This window comes from Myotis davidii, unplaced genomic scaffold, assembly GCF_000327345.1.
Source record: "Myotis davidii unplaced genomic scaffold, ASM32734v1 scaffold265, whole genome shotgun sequence".
NCBI classification, from domain to species: domain Eukaryota; kingdom Metazoa; phylum Chordata; class Mammalia; order Chiroptera; family Vespertilionidae; genus Myotis; species Myotis davidii.
In genome coordinates this window covers 5,289,067-5,310,612 of record NW_006296627.1, presented here as the reverse complement: position 1 = coordinate 5,310,612, position 21,546 = coordinate 5,289,067, and the positions used below count along the sequence as shown (strand labels likewise).

At 45.7% G+C, this 21,546-nt stretch overlaps 1 protein-coding gene across 1 annotated transcript in view; it reads right to left on the bottom strand.

The window, feature by feature from the left end:
- Nucleotides 1–5,722: 5,722 nt before the first annotated feature.
- The window catches only part of PTPRJ (protein tyrosine phosphatase, receptor type J), a 40,047-nt gene continuing 24,223 nt past the window's right edge, over nucleotides 5,723–21,546 (bottom strand). Inside the window, exons 14-24 of the mRNA XM_015569483.1 lie at nucleotides 20,864–20,951; nucleotides 18,840–18,881; nucleotides 18,271–18,279; nucleotides 18,085–18,172; nucleotides 17,472–17,562; nucleotides 16,515–16,588; nucleotides 16,277–16,411; nucleotides 13,212–13,331; nucleotides 10,126–10,286; nucleotides 8,409–8,544; nucleotides 5,723–6,206 (exon numbers count right to left, since the gene is read on the bottom strand). Coding sequence (XP_015424969.1) covers nucleotides 6,048–6,206; nucleotides 8,409–8,544; nucleotides 10,126–10,286; nucleotides 13,212–13,331; nucleotides 16,277–16,411; nucleotides 16,515–16,588; nucleotides 17,472–17,562; nucleotides 18,085–18,172; nucleotides 18,271–18,279; nucleotides 18,840–18,881; nucleotides 20,864–20,951 — 1,103 coding nt within the window. The 3' untranslated portion in view covers nucleotides 5,723–6,047. The remainder of the gene's footprint in view (nucleotides 6,207–8,408; nucleotides 8,545–10,125; nucleotides 10,287–13,211; nucleotides 13,332–16,276; nucleotides 16,412–16,514; nucleotides 16,589–17,471; nucleotides 17,563–18,084; nucleotides 18,173–18,270; nucleotides 18,280–18,839; nucleotides 18,882–20,863; nucleotides 20,952–21,546) is intronic.

The window sequence follows — 21,546 nt, the reverse complement described above, 5'->3', positions numbered from 1 at the left end:
TCCACAGCGGCCTGGGTCTCTCAGTTCCCTGGCCTTTAACGGGAGGACGCCCCCGCTCTGCTCGGGCCCGCCCAAGACGCCGGGGTTAGGGGCACCCACATCCCCGCCATGGACGCTTCCCCTTCCCGGATTCAACCAATCACGCATTGAAAACAGCACTTTCGATCCGCGATTGCGAATCTGCAGTTTCGAATCTGCGGTTGCGAATCTGAAGCTGTGAATGAGAAAATACTGTTATGGTTGGATGAATCCAGGGATGCGAAACCTGCCCATGTAAAGGGTTGACTGTATTTATAATTTTTTTAAATCCGCCTAGAAGCGGACCCTGTAGTTCAAACCCGAGTTGTTCAAGGGCCAGCTGTGTCCCACCAGCCACAAGGTGCTGCGCTCCGAGGCTCCGGACAGACCTCCGTCTCTGCCACCTCGTGCTTGTCCTCGTGGGAAGGTTCTGTGATCGCCACTCAGTCGTCTGGGCATAGGAGCACTAGGTCAGCTCGGGCCTCCACATTTTGGATCCGCGCTGTTCTTCATGCACCCAGGCACCTAGAAGCATCTTTTTCGAAGCAAAACACTTTCTGTCCTCAGCCAGGGGGGCCATTAGGTCTGGAATAATTCCACTGTGACATGCTCCAGATCTGAGCTTTTGGCCAAATCAGAAAACTGACTCTAGCGATGGACCTCAGGCAGACCCCGACATACTAAAGGGTGCCATGCCTGGAACTCTGGCCTTAATTCACCCACATGTCACAGTAAACCACGCAGAATGAAGTGAAACTTTTACTAGGTATTTTGCCCTTGGCAAGCAAGCTAGCATTTAGCCACAGTCTCCATATGGTTGGACGAGAGGAGGAGGATAAGAGGAAGAGAAGTGTGGGGATGGGGGTGGGGTCCTCCAAAGGCCTGAGGGACCACCCTGCCTGATCTGCGGAGAACCTAATGGGGACCTAAAGGCCCAGGAGACATGTCTCCCACTGAGAGTGCTCAGTGTACCCTGTTCTCTGTAGCCAAGTATATCCTAAACTCCCTTTAACCAGCCAGCTGTCTGGTGGTACCTTCCTTCATCCTGCCATGGCCACCCCTGTGATTACCGTGCATTTTCCATCCAAAGATCCTAGTTAAGGTGAAATTGTGTGTGTGTGTGTGTGTTTACATATATGTGTGTGTGTGTGTGTGTCTGTACATACACACATACCTGGTCCAGTACTTTTTTAAAATTTCTTTATTGATTAAGGTACTAACATACAGTAATATGTTAATCCTCATCCCCTCATTACCCCCCCAAACCCCCTCACTCATGCCCTCACCCCCCTTGGTCCAGTATTTTCAAGGTGAGACAGTTTTAGTCACCCACGCGTACAGTCCTAGAGCTTTTGCCTTTCAGGTTCAGCCACCACCATCTCACCTGACCCCTTCCTGTACGCTCATATCCCAGTCACCAGGAAGCCTCGCCATGCTCCTAGCAAAGCATGCACTTCCACACCCATGCCTCCCCCACCCTCCTTATCCTCCTGCTAAAATTCTGCTTAAGAGTCAGCTCAGATGCCACCCCACCCAAGTAATGCTTCTGGGATCCCTGTTACCTGCTCCTTTCAACTCCCTCTGGCATTTCACAGTTCACTTTCCATTGGCACCACACACGCACCTGGCCCGTCCCTCTAGACTGCCCTCTCCTACCGGCAGGGCTTCTCTGCATCCATCTTTGTCTCCCTGACCGGCCTGAGAAGTGTGCACTGTGTCTGTCCAAACATCTTTTATTTCCCCCAAAGCAGGGCTTGTGTGGAGAACACATGGAGAACGTGAAGAGAGCGCTCTCCTTGTCGTGTGAAAATGACGAGTTGCATCAGGGAGTGAAATGCTCTTTTTCTCTATATTTTCATCATCTAGCACACTAAAGATTTTATCTACATGCTGTTTGTCTGACTCTTCTGATGAGAACATACACTCCACGCTCCATGAGGGTCGAGACTTTCGTCCGTTGTGTTACCATGGATACCCTCAGGGGCTGGCGCATGGCAGACACTTAGTGTATCACCATTGAATGGATTAACTTGGCTCAGGCAAGAGGAATGAGAGATCTCAAAACAAAGTCATCTTTGTCTGCTTAGTGTTTGCATCAAGCATGACAGAAAGGGATGAAATAAAAACTACTCCAATTGCCACATATCCCAGCAATTCTGGGATTCCCGAAATCCATCAACAACAAACCTCCTAAAACCTGGGTGGGGACCCTCTGAGAGCACACAGCTGCCTCTCAGATGCACACTCAATGCTCCCAAGCCTCCTTTTCCCTTAATCTCCCTGGATGTGTCTCCCTAAGTACCTCCGAATGTGAATGTCTTTGGAGACAGGGACTTTCAAGAGGTAATGAAGGTAAAATTAGGTCACAAAGGTGGCCTCTGATCCACTATGACTGGTGTCCTTAGAAGAAGGGGAGAATGGGGCACGGACACAAACAGAGGGACGACTATGTGAGGACACAGGGAGACGGCCAACTACAAGCCACGAAAGGAACGAGCCCTGCTGACACCTTCATCTTGGCCATCTCGCCTCCAGAGCTGTGAGAACTACATGTCTGCTGCCTCAGCCCCGCGTCTGTGGGACCTGGTTACGGCTGCCCCAGCAAACTAATGGGAAGTGGGAAGTCCCACAGGGAAGCGTGTTTTTGTCGAGGACACCCCCGCTGAACGCAGGGCAGTAAACCGAGTGGTAAATGAAATGGTGCAGACACCAAGTAAGGGGCAGAGGGGCGGGGAGAAGAAATAAACAAAGGCATAATGTGTTGACATTTTTTTATATTTGGTATTTGTAAGTCTTTAAAAAAAATTTTCAGGCCATTTTTTCCTTAAAAAACAAAGAAAAGCAACCAACAGCAATACTCTGTACAAGTATAACAAACATTTAGAAATATGCATCATTCCAAAATAGTTACAAGAAAATTACAGTTTTAGAGTCTACATCAACACATCCTACCCTTATGTGCCCCACAGGAGGTAAAAAAAAAAAAGAAAAAAGCTACAGTATGTTGAATGCTCGGCTGCTCTGGACAGTCTGAAAACGCAGAACTTGGGACTTTGGAGGCAAATCAACATCAGTCACCAAGTCTTGTTTCACTCAGTAAGCGCGACCAACCATTCCAAAAGCGAACCAGGCTTTTTCATCTACGTGAAAAGCAACCGTGAATCAGCTGCTGATCAGAGTGGGTCCCCCCCACCCCCACTCCCATCCTGGAGCCTCTAACTGACGAAGCCCAAATCCAAGGGAGCCAATGGGGCCACATCTAGCTGTCACTGCATGCTCACAGAGAACACACCCCAGATGTCACTGCCTCCTGGTGCCTATCATCACTCGATTTACCTTTGGAGGCAAAACGTCTTCGCTTGGAGGAGAGATCCAATGACCCAAATCCCCCAAACCAAGGACCACTCACCCCACCCTGGCTGCTTTTCTGTATGTAACTCAACTACGAATGCAGGGCAATCCCACCCTCTCCATGGTCCCTCCAATTCTAGTTATTTGTTCCTGGGAGGGTTTGGGGCAGGAGCTCAAAAGCACCTTCCTCTTTCCTATGACCAATCTCCCCAGCCCCACGTCCTTCATAGTTACACAGGAATCTCCGTTGGCAATCCCTGTGCTATAAATACTCTCACCACCCCGTCCACGGCGTCTTGAGGATGCAGAGAGGCATGGTGACCTCCGTGTGACCTGCCACGTGGAATCCAGACCTCCCAGCACAGGCCTTCCTCTGGGACTGGGAATGACGTGCGGGAGAGGCACGTGCGGCTGCTGCCCAGTTCCCAAGCCCACACCAGGTGGAAGGGAGAAGGGTTTCTGTTTTTTTAGTTTCTATACAATATGATAATTATTGTTGCTTTCATTCATTTTAAAGGGATTTTTAGAGGCAAGCTCTTTCCTCGGACATCTCCATGGCAATGAGAGGGGCAGGGCGGGGCACAGCATCTCCATGGGATGTGACACCCAGATCAGACCCATCACAATGGTTCCCTGACAAATTGGAGGGGAGAGGGGTGTGGCCACAGAGCTGCTGCCTCAACCGGGACCTCTGACTGAAGCTATGGAACTCTGAGATCTGCATGCATTGGGGGCCAGACCAGTGTGAAGGTCTGGAAGCAATCGGCCCAAACCCGGCTGCACCCCACCTCCCAAAACGGTGTGGCTTCCTTGATTCAGACCTACACAGCCAAAGGCCCCTCCGAAGTGGGGTCCAGAGGGCCTGACCTGGCCGGGCCAACCCCTTCCTCAAAGGGTCTGACATTGAATGAACTGCTTACTACCAAAGACAGCAAAGGATTCAGCAAAAAGTGCAATTTCTGTTTGGGAAGTAAAGTTCTCCCAAAACGAGACATCACCGCCTCTCCTTTTCATTCTTTCGGTACCTCAAAGGGACAGGGGACAACAGACGTACAGCACGGACCTCTGAACTGAATCAAGGGTATCAGTACGTCGTGGTTCACCCTTCCTAACCCCAAACACCCAGTCACATGTCCAGTTCCGTTATCAAAGTGCCAGTGAGCTGAGGGGCGAGGCAGGGTCAGGAGAAGGGCTCCCACGGGTCCACAGGGAGCAGGGTGCTCGGAGAGGACCCCGCTCCCATCTTCAATAGGACACATTCATCCTAAGTTTACAGCAGGACTCATGGCTGTGGCCAAGGACCACAGGCTTTCGGGGGTTGGACATTCCTTCATAAGACCTTGTGTACTTCGTTGCCGATTGGAGGCTACACTCAAAACTTCTTCACAATAGAACCTGAGCCACAGTATAAAATAAAAAGAAACAAATCCTTTCATGTTAATGCCTTGAGAAGTTTACAGATTGTGTACCAATAAAATTAACCCACATAAATTCTGAAATTCTTGGTGGATACACACCTGAAGAAAAAAAAAAGTTAATCTACATTTTTTTAAAAATCAAAGTAATTACAGCAGCAGTATAGTGAAAAGAGGTTTTAAAAATAATAATTACATCTTGATACAAATTCAAACTTTGTACACCTCAATTCAAAGGAATGACTGTTTTTGAGAGTTTAGTATCTATATATATATACAGTAGATATCAATATGTGTCACTGCAGACAGACTAAAGCCAGTGGACTTCGAAGGAGGAGGAATTACTCTGACACTGTATTCACACTGACGTGTTCACAGATTGCCACGCATTTACACACACACACACACACACACACACACACAGACACATAAAATGCCAACCTGAGTAAAACGTTGCTAAGAACCTAGAGCATCAGGAATCACTAGTCACATATTGCACCTTTAAATAATCCTTCTTACCAAATACGAAATGAGAAAAAAGGGAAAAAACAGGGACTAGAAAAGGGTAGTCAGTCCATCACTGTAGGGTTTTCAAGATTAGGAATGTTACTGAGAAGGCTGAGCCTCTGATACTAAACTACCATTTAAATATTCTGCAGAGTCCAATTATGAGATTCGATACAAAAATAGAGAAATCTTCTGAGTTCTGCCTGTGGAAGCATAATTCAGAAAAGGCACATGTTCAAATAGAAAACCGGCAGGAGAGGCGCCGCCTGCCCCTCCCTGCATGATCATCGTCCACAGTTCTGCATCTTCCATCAGCGAGATTCCGAGATTCAGTAGGTAAAAATAGACCTCTGATACTTAAAATATATTCAACCCAACACGATCCTGGCTTTCCCATGTGGATCATATAAAATAGTTTTGTTTTGTTAAAAAAAAAAAATCTGTTTTGAAAAAGAAAAAAAAGAATCATAGCTCACTTTTCCTGGTTTTCCATCATTCTCAAGGGAAAAGAGTGAACTCCTCCCACGGGGACCAGGAATGCAGCTGATTGGCTCACCACCCATTCACAGCCCCCAACAGCCCCAACTTCTCATCTCTCACGTGTTACGTGGGCAGCTTCACACCCTCAATTAGTTCTAACAAAACAGAACAAAGAATTAAGATATTAGACATCTAAACGCATGTCCACATCTGGGCATCTTCCTTTGCTGTGGGTGTGGTGGCCTCATTAACTCCAGAGAGATTTTTCCTTTGGAATCAGGCGATGTAACCATTGGTTTGTCCAAACGTGGTCACAGGGGCCAGGTTTTCGTAGATTGTCATTGCGGTTGTGTTCTGGTAGATGAGATCCACTTTCGAGTCCCTGTGGGACCGGATGATATCCAAAACACACTGATTGAGGAAAACATACTGGTCCTGTTGGACACGGGGAGAGAAGGAAGCACGTGAGCACAGGTCCCGGGCCTCAGCATCCACCCTTATTTGCAAACTCATTCCCGCTCCCCAACCGCACCCGCCCCACAGCAGACACTTCAGGTTAACGCGTCCAGGGGTAATCACTTTCTAGAGAGCAAGAACCTCACCATCAATGAGTCTCAGCCGGAGGGGCAGACTCCCCAGCCCTCCCCTCAGCAAGATTCCAAGATTCAGTAGGTAAAACAGACCTCTGACCCTTAAAATATATCCAACCCAACACGATCCTGGCTTTCGCGTGTGGATCATATAAAACAGTCTTTTTAAAAAAATCTGATTTGAAAAAGAAAAAAAAACAAAAACATGCTCACTTTTTCTGGTTTTCCATCCTTATCAAGGAATGAAAAGTAAATTCATCCCACCGGCAACGGGGAATGTGCCTCCACCCACAGCCCCCGGCAGCCCCAACTTCCCATCGCCATGTGTCTGTGTCACATCCAAGGAGAAATACCGGAATCGTGCAGAAGGGCAATGGAAGGATGTGGAGGTGGTAATGCACACGTACATTCACATCATAAAAAACTCTAAAAGATTTTCTTGGCTAGTGAGGATGTGCAGAATAAGGAATAAACTGTGAATCTCAACAGAGGAGGTGAGGTTAAGGGGGGTGATCGGGGTAGAATTGGGTGGGGACCACCTGTAGGCAGCATATCAGATCGGTAATATCCATTAAAAGAGGAAGAAGAGGCCAACACAGAAAAATATCCATGATGCTGTAAGAGGAAATAAATTGCAGGGCAATAGCATATATAAAATAGGGTTTCATTTTTAAAAAATACTCCATGTCGTGTGTTGTGTGTGTGTGTGTGTGTGTGTGTGTGCATGTGTTTTTCTGCAGCTGTACATCAAGAAGCCTATGAAGATACACACAAGTTGTAAACAATAGCTACTTCCAGGGAGTGTGAGTGGGGAAGAAAAAAGTAAAAGAGAAAAATATACCCTGTATTTTGTCAGATTTTTTAATATTGACAGTTAATATTATTTTCAAAATTTAAAAAGGGACATGAAAGTCATGTGTAAGCAGGTCTAAGATTTCTGCTTCTCTCAAAAGAGGAAAAAAGATAGAGGACAGCTACTCTACATAATTGTAGCAAAAAAAAGAAAATGTCTCTAACAACCAACATAGGAGGGCAATTCCACACTTTGCACCACAACCACGCTGCTCACCCCAAAGCACACCACGTACCCAGGCCTCTAGAACATTCCCTGCTGGACTCAGAAACAGGGCACATATTCACAGCGACAGCCCGATACAAAATGAACATGCTGCTCTCATCCTGGCCGAGGCACATTCACCCTGCAGCTTTGAGAAGGGCCACTTCCCAATATATGTGTTGAGAACATGCCTAGGAACGGCCTGCCGGGAACATGTCAGGGACAGCCAGCCTAACAGTGCTACACAGCGGCACCGTAGCTACCAAGCATCCCTTTCTCAGTCGCCTACCATCCTCCCACAGCTATGGACCTGCTGTTTGTTAACCGGCACAAGGCTGGGATACATGGCTATATTCACGCTTAAAGCCACATTATGCTATTTCACATTATTAATATCTGATAAGTCTGTTTCACTAGTTTACTTTAAGTATGACCAGAGATTCTTAGAAAAAGAGTGAGCCCAGCTGGGGTGGCTCAGTGGTTGAGCATCAACCTATGAACCAGGAGGTCACGGTTAGATTCCGGTCAAGGACACATGCCCAGGTGGCAGGCCCGATCCCCAGTAGGGAGCGTGCAGGAGGCAGCTGATCAATGATTCTCTCTCGTCATTGATGTTTCTATCCCTCTCTCTCCCTCTCTCTGAAATCAATAAAAACATATTTTTTTTAAAAAGCAGAAACAAAGAGCGAAAAGGCCAATTTTATGACTGTTGAATCGGGAAGCCAAAGTTCAGGGACCTGCTGAGATAATTGGGTGAGTCGGTGGCCGTGGGTAAGGATCCTGTCTAGGGTTGTAGCACCATCACTGATATCGGTACCACGGGTCACTGTATCGGGTAGTCCAAGCCCATGTCACTTAAGGATCTTAGAGAAATCCAGTGTTAGATCACGGCCAGGAGCCAGAAGGATCTGGAAGGGTGAAACAGTTTAACACGAGTGCGTGACATGAACAGACAGGAAGGGTGGGTTGTCCAACAGATGCTGGCCTCACCTCTGTTTGCACCATTAGAGGCCTGTGCATGCGAAGGTCATACACAATCCCGTACACGTCCACGGAGTACTCATTCTCTATCTGGTAGATGAGACGATCGATGGCAATGAAAGTGCCCGTCCTTCCAACGCCCGCACTAGAAGGGAAGGGGAACAAACATGTCTCCGTGGGTGACCTCTGCTGGACAGCTTCCCCTCCCTGTGCATGTGTGTGCTCTCCTCCATCACCAGGCTGTGAGGGCAGAGCCCGGCATCATTAAATGTTTGCTCAACTGAAACCTCAGCACATCAGAATGCACCAGCGTGGGGCGGCGGCCCAAATCCTCAAGTTCCTTCCTTTGGAGTTAAATGCCACATATAAAACACTGTGCTAGCCCAGCTGGTGTGGCTCCGTGGTTGAGCATCGACCTATGAACCAGGAGACCATGATTTGATTCCCAGTCTGGGCACATGCCTGGGTTGCAGGCTCAATCCCCAGTGTGGGGCGTGCAGGAGGCAGCCGATCAATAATTCTCTCCGTTACCTTGGTTGCGGGAACATCCCCAGTAGGGGGCGTGCAGGAGGCAGCTGACCCATGTCTCTCTCATCGATGTTTCTCTCTCTCTCCCGTCCTCTCTGTAAAAAATCAATTAAAAAATATATATAAAAAAAAAAACACCTTGCTAGAGTTTCTTGGATCTCAAGCCCAGTCAAGTTGCCACCATAAGCTAGGATGGCAAGTTTCATCAATTTATTCCCCAGAGTGCAACACATAGTCTCCTTTCTTCTGTCTTAAATTCACCCATTCGCTTTTAAGCTCATGTCATTGTTCTAGAGGAGGGGGTGGCAAACTTCTGCAAAGGGCCAGACAGTTAATATCCTCGGCTTTGCCAGCCAGTGGCCTCTTTCTGCCACTGTGGCGTGAAAGTAACTGCAGACAATATGCCAACAAATGAGCATGGCTGTGGCCCAGTACAACTTCACAAAAATAGGCAGCAAAATAGATTGTGGTGGTAGTGCCATGGGTACATATACGTATCCCCACACTTATCAGGTTGTATATATTAAGTTACGTGCAGTTTTTTATATGTCAAAAAAATATTTTAAGTGAATAAATAAAACAAACTGGAATTATGTGTTTCAATATTGTTACATAACAAACCAATATGCTGAATGAAGAAAGCAGGTTGCAGAATGATGGATGCACAATAAAACCTGGTGAAAGTTTAAAGCTGTATGAAACCAGAGAGATGTGTACATATGCAATAAAACATGGAAGCACACAAGGGACTAATGCACATGATCTTAGGACTACATTCACCTGCATAAGGAGAATGGGATAGGAGACTGGTAGGTGGAGACTTTATATCTAGAATGCACTATTAACAAAAAGAAACACATATGGTCTCATGGCATGCTTTATAAATTGGTATTCTCCTCTATATTTTTGTAAGATTGAAATGTTTTAGAAGAAAGTATTATAAATAAGAAATACGTTAAACTACATTCTAGTTTTAAAAAAAAAATACAGACAACCTACCAGATCTGGCCCACAAGCTATTTAGTTTGCCATTCCCTGTCCCAGGATTTAGGGACTAAGTTGTGGCCCCGTATCTTAACCTTTCCTGAATCTATAAATTGAAATGCCTACTGTGTTCAATCTAGATCTTGCTTTTCAAAAGTGTCCGTACTTGTAATTGCCTTGGAAATCTGCCTCAGGTGAAGCGCCCCCTGCCTACCTGCAATGCACCAGAATTGGCGATTCGGGAGGACTCTGCTTCATGTAGTCACGGACCAGATACCGGAAGTTGATGAGCAGGTCAGTGGTGTCGGGAACCCCGTGGTCAGGCCAGGATGTGAAGTGGAATTGTCGCAGAGCGTGACTGTCACTTGTCTGCTTCTAAAAGCCAAGAAAAGAAACGAGAGGTTAGAGCTGGCCAGTGTGGCTCAGTTGCTTGAGTGTTGCCCCATGTACCAAGGGGTCCCGGTTCGGTTCCTGGTCAGGGCACATGCCCAAGTTGCAGGTTCAGTCCTCAGACAGGGCATGTATGGGAGGCAGCCAAGGAATGTTTCTCTCTCACCTCTATGTTTATTTCTCCCTTCCTCTCTCTCCAAAAATCAATGAAAACATATTTTTTTAAAAAAAAGAAGAAACTAGAGGGTAGAGCCTGAGAGAAAAGCTGCCTGGCAACATCAGAAAGGCTGTGAAACGAAGCAGTACCTGAATGCTGAGCTGGACCAAATGGCTGAACGGTGGCTTTAACCAGGAGTGGTTACAACTAGAAATTAGAATTTTATTTTGGTGCAACAGCTAATAATGTGCTTACACAAACTTCAGTATACTCATCAATTCCTCATAACATACCCAAGCCGGAGGGTTTATTATTCCACCTTTAAAAACAAGGGAGCAAAAGTTCCAAGAAGTAAAGTGATGTCCCCAACACTCGGCATAGGTGGTAGAAGTCCCTCACCCTCTGCATTTGGGTTCAGACCTCTTCCCTTTCCCACCACAGCTTCCTGCCTATAGTGCACTCACATTCACATCTACCACTCCTTAGAGCTTCCTAAAGCCCATCCCAAAGCCCACCTGGGAATGTCACTGACCTAAAATAAATGTATCGAATCCAGCTGAGACACTCGGTGCCCTCAGAGCAAGAACTGCCTCGTAATTCACATCTTCCGGAGAATTTAATAACACGGTAGGCAAATAGCAAGCACCAAGGAAATATTTAGAATTTGAGAAAGGACCTCCCCCCATCCAAAAAAAAAAATCTATGTCAACAGCAGACAGACAATAGAAAGTGAACCCTGTTACCAGTTAATTATTACACGGACGGGTTTCCTACCAGGATGGGAGCATGGGCATTGCTGATCAGAACTCCACTCAGGCTGGGCCATTCCTGTCCCTGATTCAACCGTCCTCATGAGGTCCACAGCCAGGCACTGCCAACACCGGTGTGTGTCCACATATGGACTGCACCGTGAGTGCCTACATCTGGGCTGCAGGCATTGCCACCTCCTTTATGACAGCTACCCTTTGAGGCTTTTTAAAAAACGCATATACGTTATAAACACGGTGCATTCACATTCCTCAAAATGTGGAAAACAAGGCAGAAACAGGAGAGAGTGCTGTGAAGCCCCATCACACACAAATGTAACATTCACAAACTTAACCAAAAGTCTTCACCCAAAAAAAGCCAGCCAGCCTTGACAGGCAAGAGGAGAGAAGGGAAGAGGGAAGGTCGGACTTGTCAATATGATTTCTACAGGGACACAAAGGAGCCCAGGTGAGGGGTGACAGTCAAAAGAAACTTTTCACTCTACCTGTTATGTTTCCACTTCTAAAAACGAAAATATGCATGTGCATTTTCTGTGATTAAAAAGTAAATATTTTACTAAATGCTATGCGGTATCCTAGATTGGGTCCAGGAACAGGAAAGGGCTTTAATAGAAAAAGGTGAAATCCGAATAAAATCTGAAGTTTAGTTAATAAAAATAGTATTAATAGTAACAGTAATTTTTAAATGACGTGGACAATTCCACCCACAATTCTCTTCTACAAGGGTGAACCCCAAGCAGTAAAAGCAACCAAGGATAAGCCAGTTCATTTTAAATGGGTGAAATCTATAGAAATATGTGTGACATTTTAAAGAATTCTCCACTATTATAAATTGCATTATTTATGCAGCCAACACAAGTGCATGATAAGAGTTTGGACAGCATGTCCCTGAAAGGAATAAACCATTAGCTAAGGCGAGAGCCTTTGAGACACAGCAATTAGTAAAGAGTTAATACTTAATATGACACACTGCATCCATAACTTATGGAAATCTTCAAGGATAATTCTCGTACATTTGTATCTAACCCACCAACCCCCAGCCCATAAAATTCAACACCAATGAGTCCACTTCCGGGCTTTCCTTTTATATATTATTCATAATGTGCATAAAATTTGGTCTCCTAGCATGTTCACTTAATTATGTTCATGGCAATTATCCAGTTTACATAGCTTTCATTACTAACAGCTGAATAATGACACAATGACTGGATAACCTATAGCTTAGCTCTCCATTCTCCAAAAGCTAGATATTTGCATGGTTTCCAAACCCCTGCTCCCATTACGAATAATGCTGAGATTCATTTTTATGAATAACAAGCCTTCTCCTATATTGCAGATTGATTCTTTGGAATAGATTCTCAAACTTGGAACCACCGGACCAAAGGGAAATGGACATTTTTATGCCCTTGATAATAAACCGCAAAGGCTTATGCCCATTTGCATGCCCATCAGAAGCTAATGTCGCTTCCTGAAACTGCTTCTATTTTTAAACACCCTGAACAAAAGAGAAGAGACACATAAGCTGACTTCCTAAAGTGCCTACACAATTTATTGGATTTGTTTTCACAATTTTGGGGGGTTAGGGAAGCCATGTGTACATGCTCGGGAATCCTATTAATGAAACTGCAACAGGAAATGGCTGCTCCTGGTGTCACAGTTCCTACCAACTAATACAAAAGGGCCTTGGTTTGTAACAAAAACTCTGTGAGAAGTCCGCAGGAAGTGATAAGAAAGGAGCTATGGATGCTGAGCCATTAAGGTCCATTTTATTTAAGAATAACATGAAATGCTCCTTAAGAAAGTAAGGCTACAGGGTTGCCTTAGAGTGTGTATAGATATGAATTGTTTTATTCTGTAAAGAAGAAAGCAAAAACATTTTTTGAATGCATAAAAAATACTGGTTAATATTAACCTAAAAAGTATCACCCCTGAAATTAGCATACGGTCATTTTCTAGGAGACCCGGCCATCTTGACCACCTACTTACATTCTTCACTATGAAGTCTCTGATGGTCCATTCTGGAAGAACAATCTCGGATGTCATTGCCACAGCTATGTCCCCATAGTCCTTGGCCTGCTTGGAAGGCCAGTACTCCTCACATTTGGTCTAGAATAAACGTGCATTTTTTATTTTATTTTATTGATTGATTTGAAAGAGACAGAGACAGAAATGTCAATTTGTTGTTTCACTTATTTGTGCATTCATTAGTTGATTCCTGTATGTGCCCAGACCAGAGATCAAACCCCCAACTGTGGCATATTGGTATGGTGCTCTAACCAACGGAGCCACCCGGCCAGGGCTAAAAGTGCATTTTTATACAAAGACTGAGATCACACTGTCTGCTATCACTGAAGCCTCTCAAGCGAGACCCAGATATTGACCACTGGCATCAGGGACTAAGTCCTTCCGTTGGGTTCTGTTTGACTCTTAAAATTGTGTGTGTGTTTTGATTTACAACTGTTGCCAACTCTTTTAAAATTGAAAGATTTCTCACAGGAACCCAGATTTCTGGCTTCTCTTGAAAAATCAGATCTGGCCAACACTGAGCACGCATTTCTGCATGAAAATTGAGTTAGAGCTAAGCAGCAGCTGTAACTTCTCAGGGGACGCAGTGCCACCCAGTCCCCTGTGGCCCCTACAGCAGCCCCCACAGCAGCCCCTCCATGACTGTTCACTGAACTAAACTTCGACGGCCCAGAACCATGTGCAGCTGGAAGAAATGAGACCTGCGCCCCATACCGTCACAGACACGCTAACTGCCATACAAATATAGACACCAGTAAAGACGATCGGATGAAATCATTTTAGGATCTTTGATCCTATAAATTGGTGAGCAAATGTGAACAGAAAAAAAAAATCAAAAAATGACTGCTCTTCTAGGGTGGTGAAGACCTTGGGCAAGGGGCGGGAGCGGGCTAGAAGGAGTCAATGGGGCGGGGGGACATCTATAATACTTTCAACAATAAAGATAAATTTTAAAAAGAAAAGAAATGACTGCTCTCCAAGAATATCTGCAACCCCATTTGGCAAACAACAGCACACACATACTCAACTTTCTAAGGTATGCGCTACAACTGGTGGCTTCCAAACCTGGTTGGTTACCAGATTGACTGACCTGGGAGATCTATTCAGCTTTAAAAACAGATGCCTGGATCCTACCTCCAGAAACTCCAACCCAGGCATGGAGCCTGCATTTTTCCTAAGATCCCAGTTTCTGGACCATTGCTCCAAGAAAGAACACAGAACTTGAACATACACGGACATGGAGTCGACTTCCAGCTCCATCTCTTAACCAGCTGGATTTTTGTTGCCACCTTGTGGGCAAGTTCTTAAACTCCCTGAGCTCAGTTTCCCATCTATGAAATACTGATAATACCTCACAGGGCGGTTATAGGAAAGAAATAACATATATGGAGCATCTTGTGCAGAAAATAGTCTGGCTCCCTTCCCCTTTCACCCAGAATCAGTATCATCCACTTCCCCTGAGCTAAGATGAACAAAGGTCCATCTAAAGTCATCCTCATGGTCTTTGTTCATTTAAATACATCACTTTTGTTTGTCTAACAGATATTTATAAGAATGTTCCATGTGTGAGGCCCTGGGCTGAACAGCCCATAACCTTCATGTACATTCATAATCGATGTGCTCTTGTGCGCATTAATGGGCTGTTCTCCTGATACCAGAAGGGGTTGCAAAGTTCTACCTTCTGTATCACAAGAAGATGGGAACCATCTCTCACTGTTCTTTGCTACCTTTCCCTCCTTTATGCCCAGCCCCTGCCACAGGACCTTACACAATCTTGGGCTGGGAAAATATCTGCTATATGAAAGGGAAGAAAAGAACATTAAAAGAAATGGTGTCTGCCTGGCCAGCATGGCTCAGTAGTTGAGTGTGGACCTATGAACCAGGAGGTCACAGTTCAATTCCCCGTCAGGGCACATGCCCAGGTTGCAGGTTCAAAATCCCTAGTGTGGGGTGTGCAGGAGGCAGCTGATCGATGATTCTCTCATCACTGATGTTTCTCTACTCCTTCTCCCTTTCTCTCTCTGAAATCAATAAAAATAAATAAAATGAAAAAAGAAATGATGGCAGGTTCCCACCATCCCCTAGCACAGTGCTACTCAAAGCAGGAGCATCAGCCCCTGGGAACTGGCCGAATGCAATTCTTGGGGCCCCACAGACCCTCTGAATGAGAAACTCTAAAGGTGGAACCTCCCTCCAGATGATTCTGATGTACGTTCAAGCTTGAGAACCACTGGTCTAGGGACCTGAGTCCTATCCTATTCTTCAAGAAAAAAACCTACGAGGAAAAATTCACAGAGCAACATTAGGTCCCATTCCTCGGGCACAGAATTCCTGAAGTCAGCATGTTTTCCAATTCTCCGCAGACCCATTTATGGACACGTGGGGTTTTAATACTAGCAGAAATCTTATCTTTCATGGAAACAGCCAAGGGATTCCAAGACATCACAAGGGAGAGGGGACTGCTGAGACGTATCTGGGGGAAAGGCTAAGATTTTGCATCAAGAAAAGTTTCCAGTGCTAAAAACCATGTTTGAAAATCACCAGGTTGGTCGAGTACCCGTCTCACAGACAACGCTGGTTGCTTAGAAACACGACGCCTGCACCCAACCACAGAGCTGGAGGGGAGCTGGGCCGTGAGCAGCAGCATCTTGTTCCAGGCCTGGCTATCTACCCACCTCCTGGAATTAACCAACCCCAGCAGCAGTGACTTAATGAACCGAGAGTATTAAATGTCCACAAATGAAGGTAATAATAAAATAGGTTTTTAAAGGGTTTTTTTTTACTCTGTAGTTTTATTCTATGTTATTTTAAATAAGATTATTTTTTAACTTTTCACTTGAAAATATAAAGACAGAAACAAGTTTCTAAGACTAGAGATGCTAATGTTTGGTGAAGTATGTGTGTTTTTAAAGACAAATGGAAAAGAATTAAAAAGATAAATGGTGTTTAAGATACTTAACCTTCCACAGTAAAAAAAAAAAAAAAAGAATAAATTTAATGATATATAATTTTTAAAAGATGCTTACCCTTCCCTGTTCAACACATTTGGTCAGCATGACAATGGCATATACATTTTTCTCCCAAACCATACGCCAAAAATCTTTCAAAGTGTTGGGTAAAGGTCCTTGTGTGGCAATGAAATCTTTCTTGGAATGGTAGCCCTAGAAACGGAAAGCCACACATATTCAATGTCAAAGGAACAGAAAGGGGAGCTCTGAAGGTCACCCCAACAAGCCAGTGCCCTGAGGACCTCTCCCCACTTACAGGCATGTAGTTGGCATTGATGTAGTCGTCGGCTGAATGGGTCTGGACTTTCTCTCTGACACGGGAAATATCATCTGCGGGTTTAAAAGGAAAAACGGTCCTCGTGAGAAGCAAACATTTGAGGAGAGAGACATACAAGAGAGGAAAAGAGGTACAAGGTGGCACAGGGGCCCTGTCACCCCTCGGGGGGACACAGGGTAGCATTTACACATGCGGCCACATTTAATCCTCACAGTCCCCCTACGTCACCATGGCACAGAGGGGCTACGTGGCAGTCAGTGGCAGAATCAAGGATCGAATCCAGGCAGCCTGGCACCAGGGCCCCAGCTCTCAACCAGGCCACCCCACCTTCTCAGACGACACAATCCACCGCTGTGAGCATCCTTGGGTGAGAGCCACGAGCCAGGTAACACACTCAGCAATTTACCTTTTCCTCAAAACCTACAGCCCAGCCGGTATGGCTCAGTGATTGAGCATCCACCCAGGAACCAAGAGGTCACAGGATCCATTCCCTGTCAGGCCACATGCCTGGGTTGCAGGCTCGATCCCCAGTAGGGGGTGTGCAGGAGACAGCCGACCAGTGATGTTTCTCTCTCATCGATGTTTCTATCTCTCTATCCCTCTCCCTTCATCTCTGAAATCAATAAATATGTATTTAAAAAACAAAGACAGACTGACCTCGCCCAAGCCTGGTCCTGCCACAAGTCACTTAGCTACTCTGTGCCTCATTTTCCCCATTTGCAAAATAAATATCCCACTACCTATTTTATAAGGTTGTCGTGAGGACTGGATTCAATGGAAGACGCCGGAATACAAGGCTTAGCACAGAGCAGGTGACTAATGAACGGTTGTGGAAGTGGCTAGTTGGTATTTTGATTCCCCTTCCTTCCACTGCTAAGCAGCGATGGCCAAGGACAGGAAAAACAGGAAGGCCATGTGGGGAAAAAAACAACTTACAGGGCAGAACATTATTATAGCGGTTCTTCCCTCTATTCTCAGCCAGTTCAGCTGCATATTTAGGTTGATTAATTCCAACAAGCTTCAGATCCTGAAAATAAAACACATAAGTTGTCCATTGAGTTAGTGTTCAAATATAGTTAACAGCCCTCTAGCTTGAATTCCCAGTTTCTGTATCTCTGCATAACCTTTAGGTATCAACACTAACGAGAATCAAAGGTCCATCTACAAGTAAGTCACGGGTGGGGAACCTTTTTTCTGCAAAGGGCCATTTGGATATTTATAACATCGTTCACAGGCCATACGAAATTACCAACTTAAACATTAGCCTGCTATATTGGTCAAACATGTAATTAACTCACCCCTAATGCCTTGGCAGGGCCAGACCAAATGATTTCATGGGCCGTATAAGGAGGATGGACGTTCCCAACCCTGATCTAAGTGCTCACAGGCCACATGGCAGCAGTGTGACCCCGGGGGAAACACAAGAGCTGCTGTCCCCTCCCAGCTGGCCGCCTCTTACCCGGAGCTTCACCATAAAACGAAAATGGGCAGTTTTACAACTTTCAGGGAAAACGAAGCAATAGAAAGCACAATATTTACAACCACATACTTCATATTCTTCTGCAAACCCACAGTTGGAGTCAGCTTGCTGTTTCTTAAAGTAAGTCTCAAAATTCTCCACTCTGACTAGCTTGGATCTAAGAAAACAAAACAACGTATTAGGACGTTATACGTTCAACCAAGTCTAAAATAGAAAAATGCGAGTTATTTTTTAAAAAGCCAAGAGCTTACTCACTTTTTAGGTCTTCACCATAGAAAGGGAAAGAAAAAAAAATAGGCAATTAGAAAAAAATGACTCAACCAACCATGCCTCTGGAGGTGACAGTAAACAGCTTCCCAAAAGGAGAAAATCCATAGTATACTTTTCTGGAGGGAGGGAGTGTTGGTGGAGGGGTCAGTGGCATGTTATTTACAAAACTCAGAAACGTGCATTCGGGAATTCAACTTCTAGGCCCCGTGACGTAACTGTTCAGCTTTGTAACTCTGAGCACATTCTCTGCTCCTAGATCTTAATAGCCTATTTTTTAATCGCAAAATATCTATTTATTTGTGGAAGTGTTGGTAGAATGTCGTACATAGGGTCCTACTTGCCATAGTGGCCATGGCAAGAAGCTAGTGCAGGAGAGCGACCCCCCACAGATTCCTCGCAGAATAACAAAGCCAGCAAGAGCTTCTGGACGCTCCTGGCGAAATGTGTCAATCAGGAAAAGGGACAGCAGTTTCCATCAAAAATTGTCTAGACCGTTACTGAACGGATGGGGGATGGGACGTCTTAAAATAAAGCTCATAACACTAGAGACTTACTTAATCTGCGAAAAGGACACTTCATTGCTCTTTGCATCTTTCCTGTTTTAAAAGGGAAAAAAAACAAACATTAGACAAGAAAAAAAAGGTTAATTCTGTGGTTTTTCCCTTTCATGTATCTATGAAATGCCTTTCCCTGGGCATTAATCCATATACGACACCAAGCTTAACGGCCTAAGCAACCAATGCTGACTGCACAGACCTGAGGAGATGCTCTCTGCACCATCTCAAAGTGTGGACGGCTCCTCCTCAGCGGCTTTGAGGAAACCCCTGGCATAAATAGGTATCAGCAGCATTACCTTACTTTAAAGTGAGACTCGCTGTTTCATACTCTGCTTTTATAAAGCCTTTCTGATCCGTTAATAAAATAAACCAGAAACTACAGCCAGCACAGGGAAGGTAGTGGGGCGCCTGCTGCTCTCCTGCACTCTTGGCTAAGCCCCATATGGAAGAGAACACTTTCTGGAAGAGAATTTGGCTCTAGTATCAAAATCAAAAACATGTATACCCCCTGACTCAGCTGCTGCCCGCTTGGAATTTAAGGAAATAATCATGAATGTGCCCAAAGGTTTAGGCACAAGGATAAATAACTGCGGCAAAGAAAAAAAATTAGGAAATTGGTTAAACAATATCCACAGAGCTGAATACGCTGTCGCCATTTAAAGTGAAGAAGAAATGAAGTTACCCACGTCTTAAAGTGAATAAAGCAGGCTGGAAAACAATATGTATCACATGGTTCCACTTGTGTGTATGCATGTACGACTTTGTGTGAGTTTTGTAATTACATCCATGTTAAGGGTCGTTTCATATGCTACAATTATGGATTATCTATTTCCTTTGCTCTTCTTTCGCTTTGATTCTTGGTTTTTTGACACAGCAGGTATCACTTTTATTTTAACAAGACACAATAAAGCTGGTTGGGGCCCCTCCCTTGCAAAAAACAAAAAAAGTATTAGAATCTAATGCAAAACACTGAACGGTGAGCACTGCCTATCAACTCAATAGGCCAAGGTGGTGGAGGAGAACCTGTGAGGCCCCACTAGAAACCCTGGGCCGGAGGGAAGTCCTTTGGCCTGATGACAGCGATGCATCCCGGCTGAGATGCAGGCGTCACACAGCACACAGCCAGGCAAGAGGGTACGCCAGAGCGAAGACCAGCTTCACGTCTGTCTCCGCACTTCCGACACTCAGCTCCTCCCTGCCATGGGGCCTGCAAGACCTGCCTCGAGTGAGAATTCGAGGGAAGCACAAACGCAGGCACCCGGTAAGCACTCAAAACGGAGCCATTTAACCCCCTCAAACAGTAGTTGTACAGATGCTGGTCATAGCACACCAGGCGCAAGCACTGGGCAAAGCACTTTGTTTATTTAATGCTCTTCAGCATCATGAGTTAGACACTGTTTCCCCCGCCCCGCACCCTTCACACACGAGGACAATAATGCTGAGCCAGAGACAGGGCCCGTGTCCAAAGTTAGCTAACTCTAAACGGAAATCTCTTAACACCTGGAAACCGGTTTGTGAACTAGAACGCACTGTTTAAAAGGAGCGACCTGCCCTAACCAGTTTGGCTCAGTGGATAGAGCGTCGGCCTGCGGACTGAAGGGTCCCAGGTTCGATTCCAGTCAAGGGCATGTACCTTGGTTGCGGGCACATACCCAGTAGGGGGTGTGCAGGAGACAGCTGATGGATGTTTCTCTCTCATTGATGTTTCTAACTCTCTATCCCTCTCCCTTCCTCTCTGTAAAAAATCAATAAAATATATTTTAAATAAATAATAAGTAAATAAAAGGAGCGACCTACACGCAGTGTTTACCCACGGCCTGACGTCAGGGCTGGGATCGGCTTTAAAGTCCCCCAGCTCGGGGTGGAGATGAACTAAGACTATTCATACAATCGAGACTGTGGAGAAGGGGGCCCTGGGGCTCGAGACACCATTCCCTCCGATTGTGTAACAGTGAAATTGCCCACAATAAAAAGCTGTCTTCAAAACATAGTCCATTATTATTAATGCAAGCAACAGTCACCTTTTCTTTTTCCAGAAGATGAACCCTCCAACAGCCACAATCACCACGGCACCGAAGATACATCCGAACACAGCTCCACAGATGACACCTGGGAGAAGTCCAAAGGGGAGGCACCTTCAGGAGATGCTCCCCAGCCACCAGGTGTGAGTGCGTGTGCGTGTGTGTGTGACATACACAAGGTTCAATACCTTTGGGCCTAAAACTAGTCTAGGCATTTGGGTTACTGGTCCCCAGCTCACCACTAATTGGAGGGCCTCGGAAACTCACTGCTGTGTCCCCAGGTCTCCAGGTCTGTTTCCCTGGCAGCCAATTTAGGGAACTGGGCTAGCGCAGTGATTCTCAGGTTCTAACCCACGGATTTCTTTCTTCAAGTGAAATTGCACGCAGAAGCCCAACCACTCGAGTTGAGGTAGCGGTGGGAGTGGGGAGGGTCTTGGGGCTCGGCCCTGTCTGGTGAGGCAACACTGGCACACTTCTCACCTGCTGAGACTAACAACCACGGTGAGCAGAGGTGCCGACAGCACTGCTCTCAGGGGACGTGAACCCACCTACCCGCTGGGAGACTCCCAGCACCTCGCTCCTGGGGCAGGAATTCTTTCCTGTAGTGAGCAACTACCAAGTGTGAAAACCAGACAAACTCACCAGCCAGTGGGTCCCTCTGACTCTGGCCTGGAGGGAGGCGG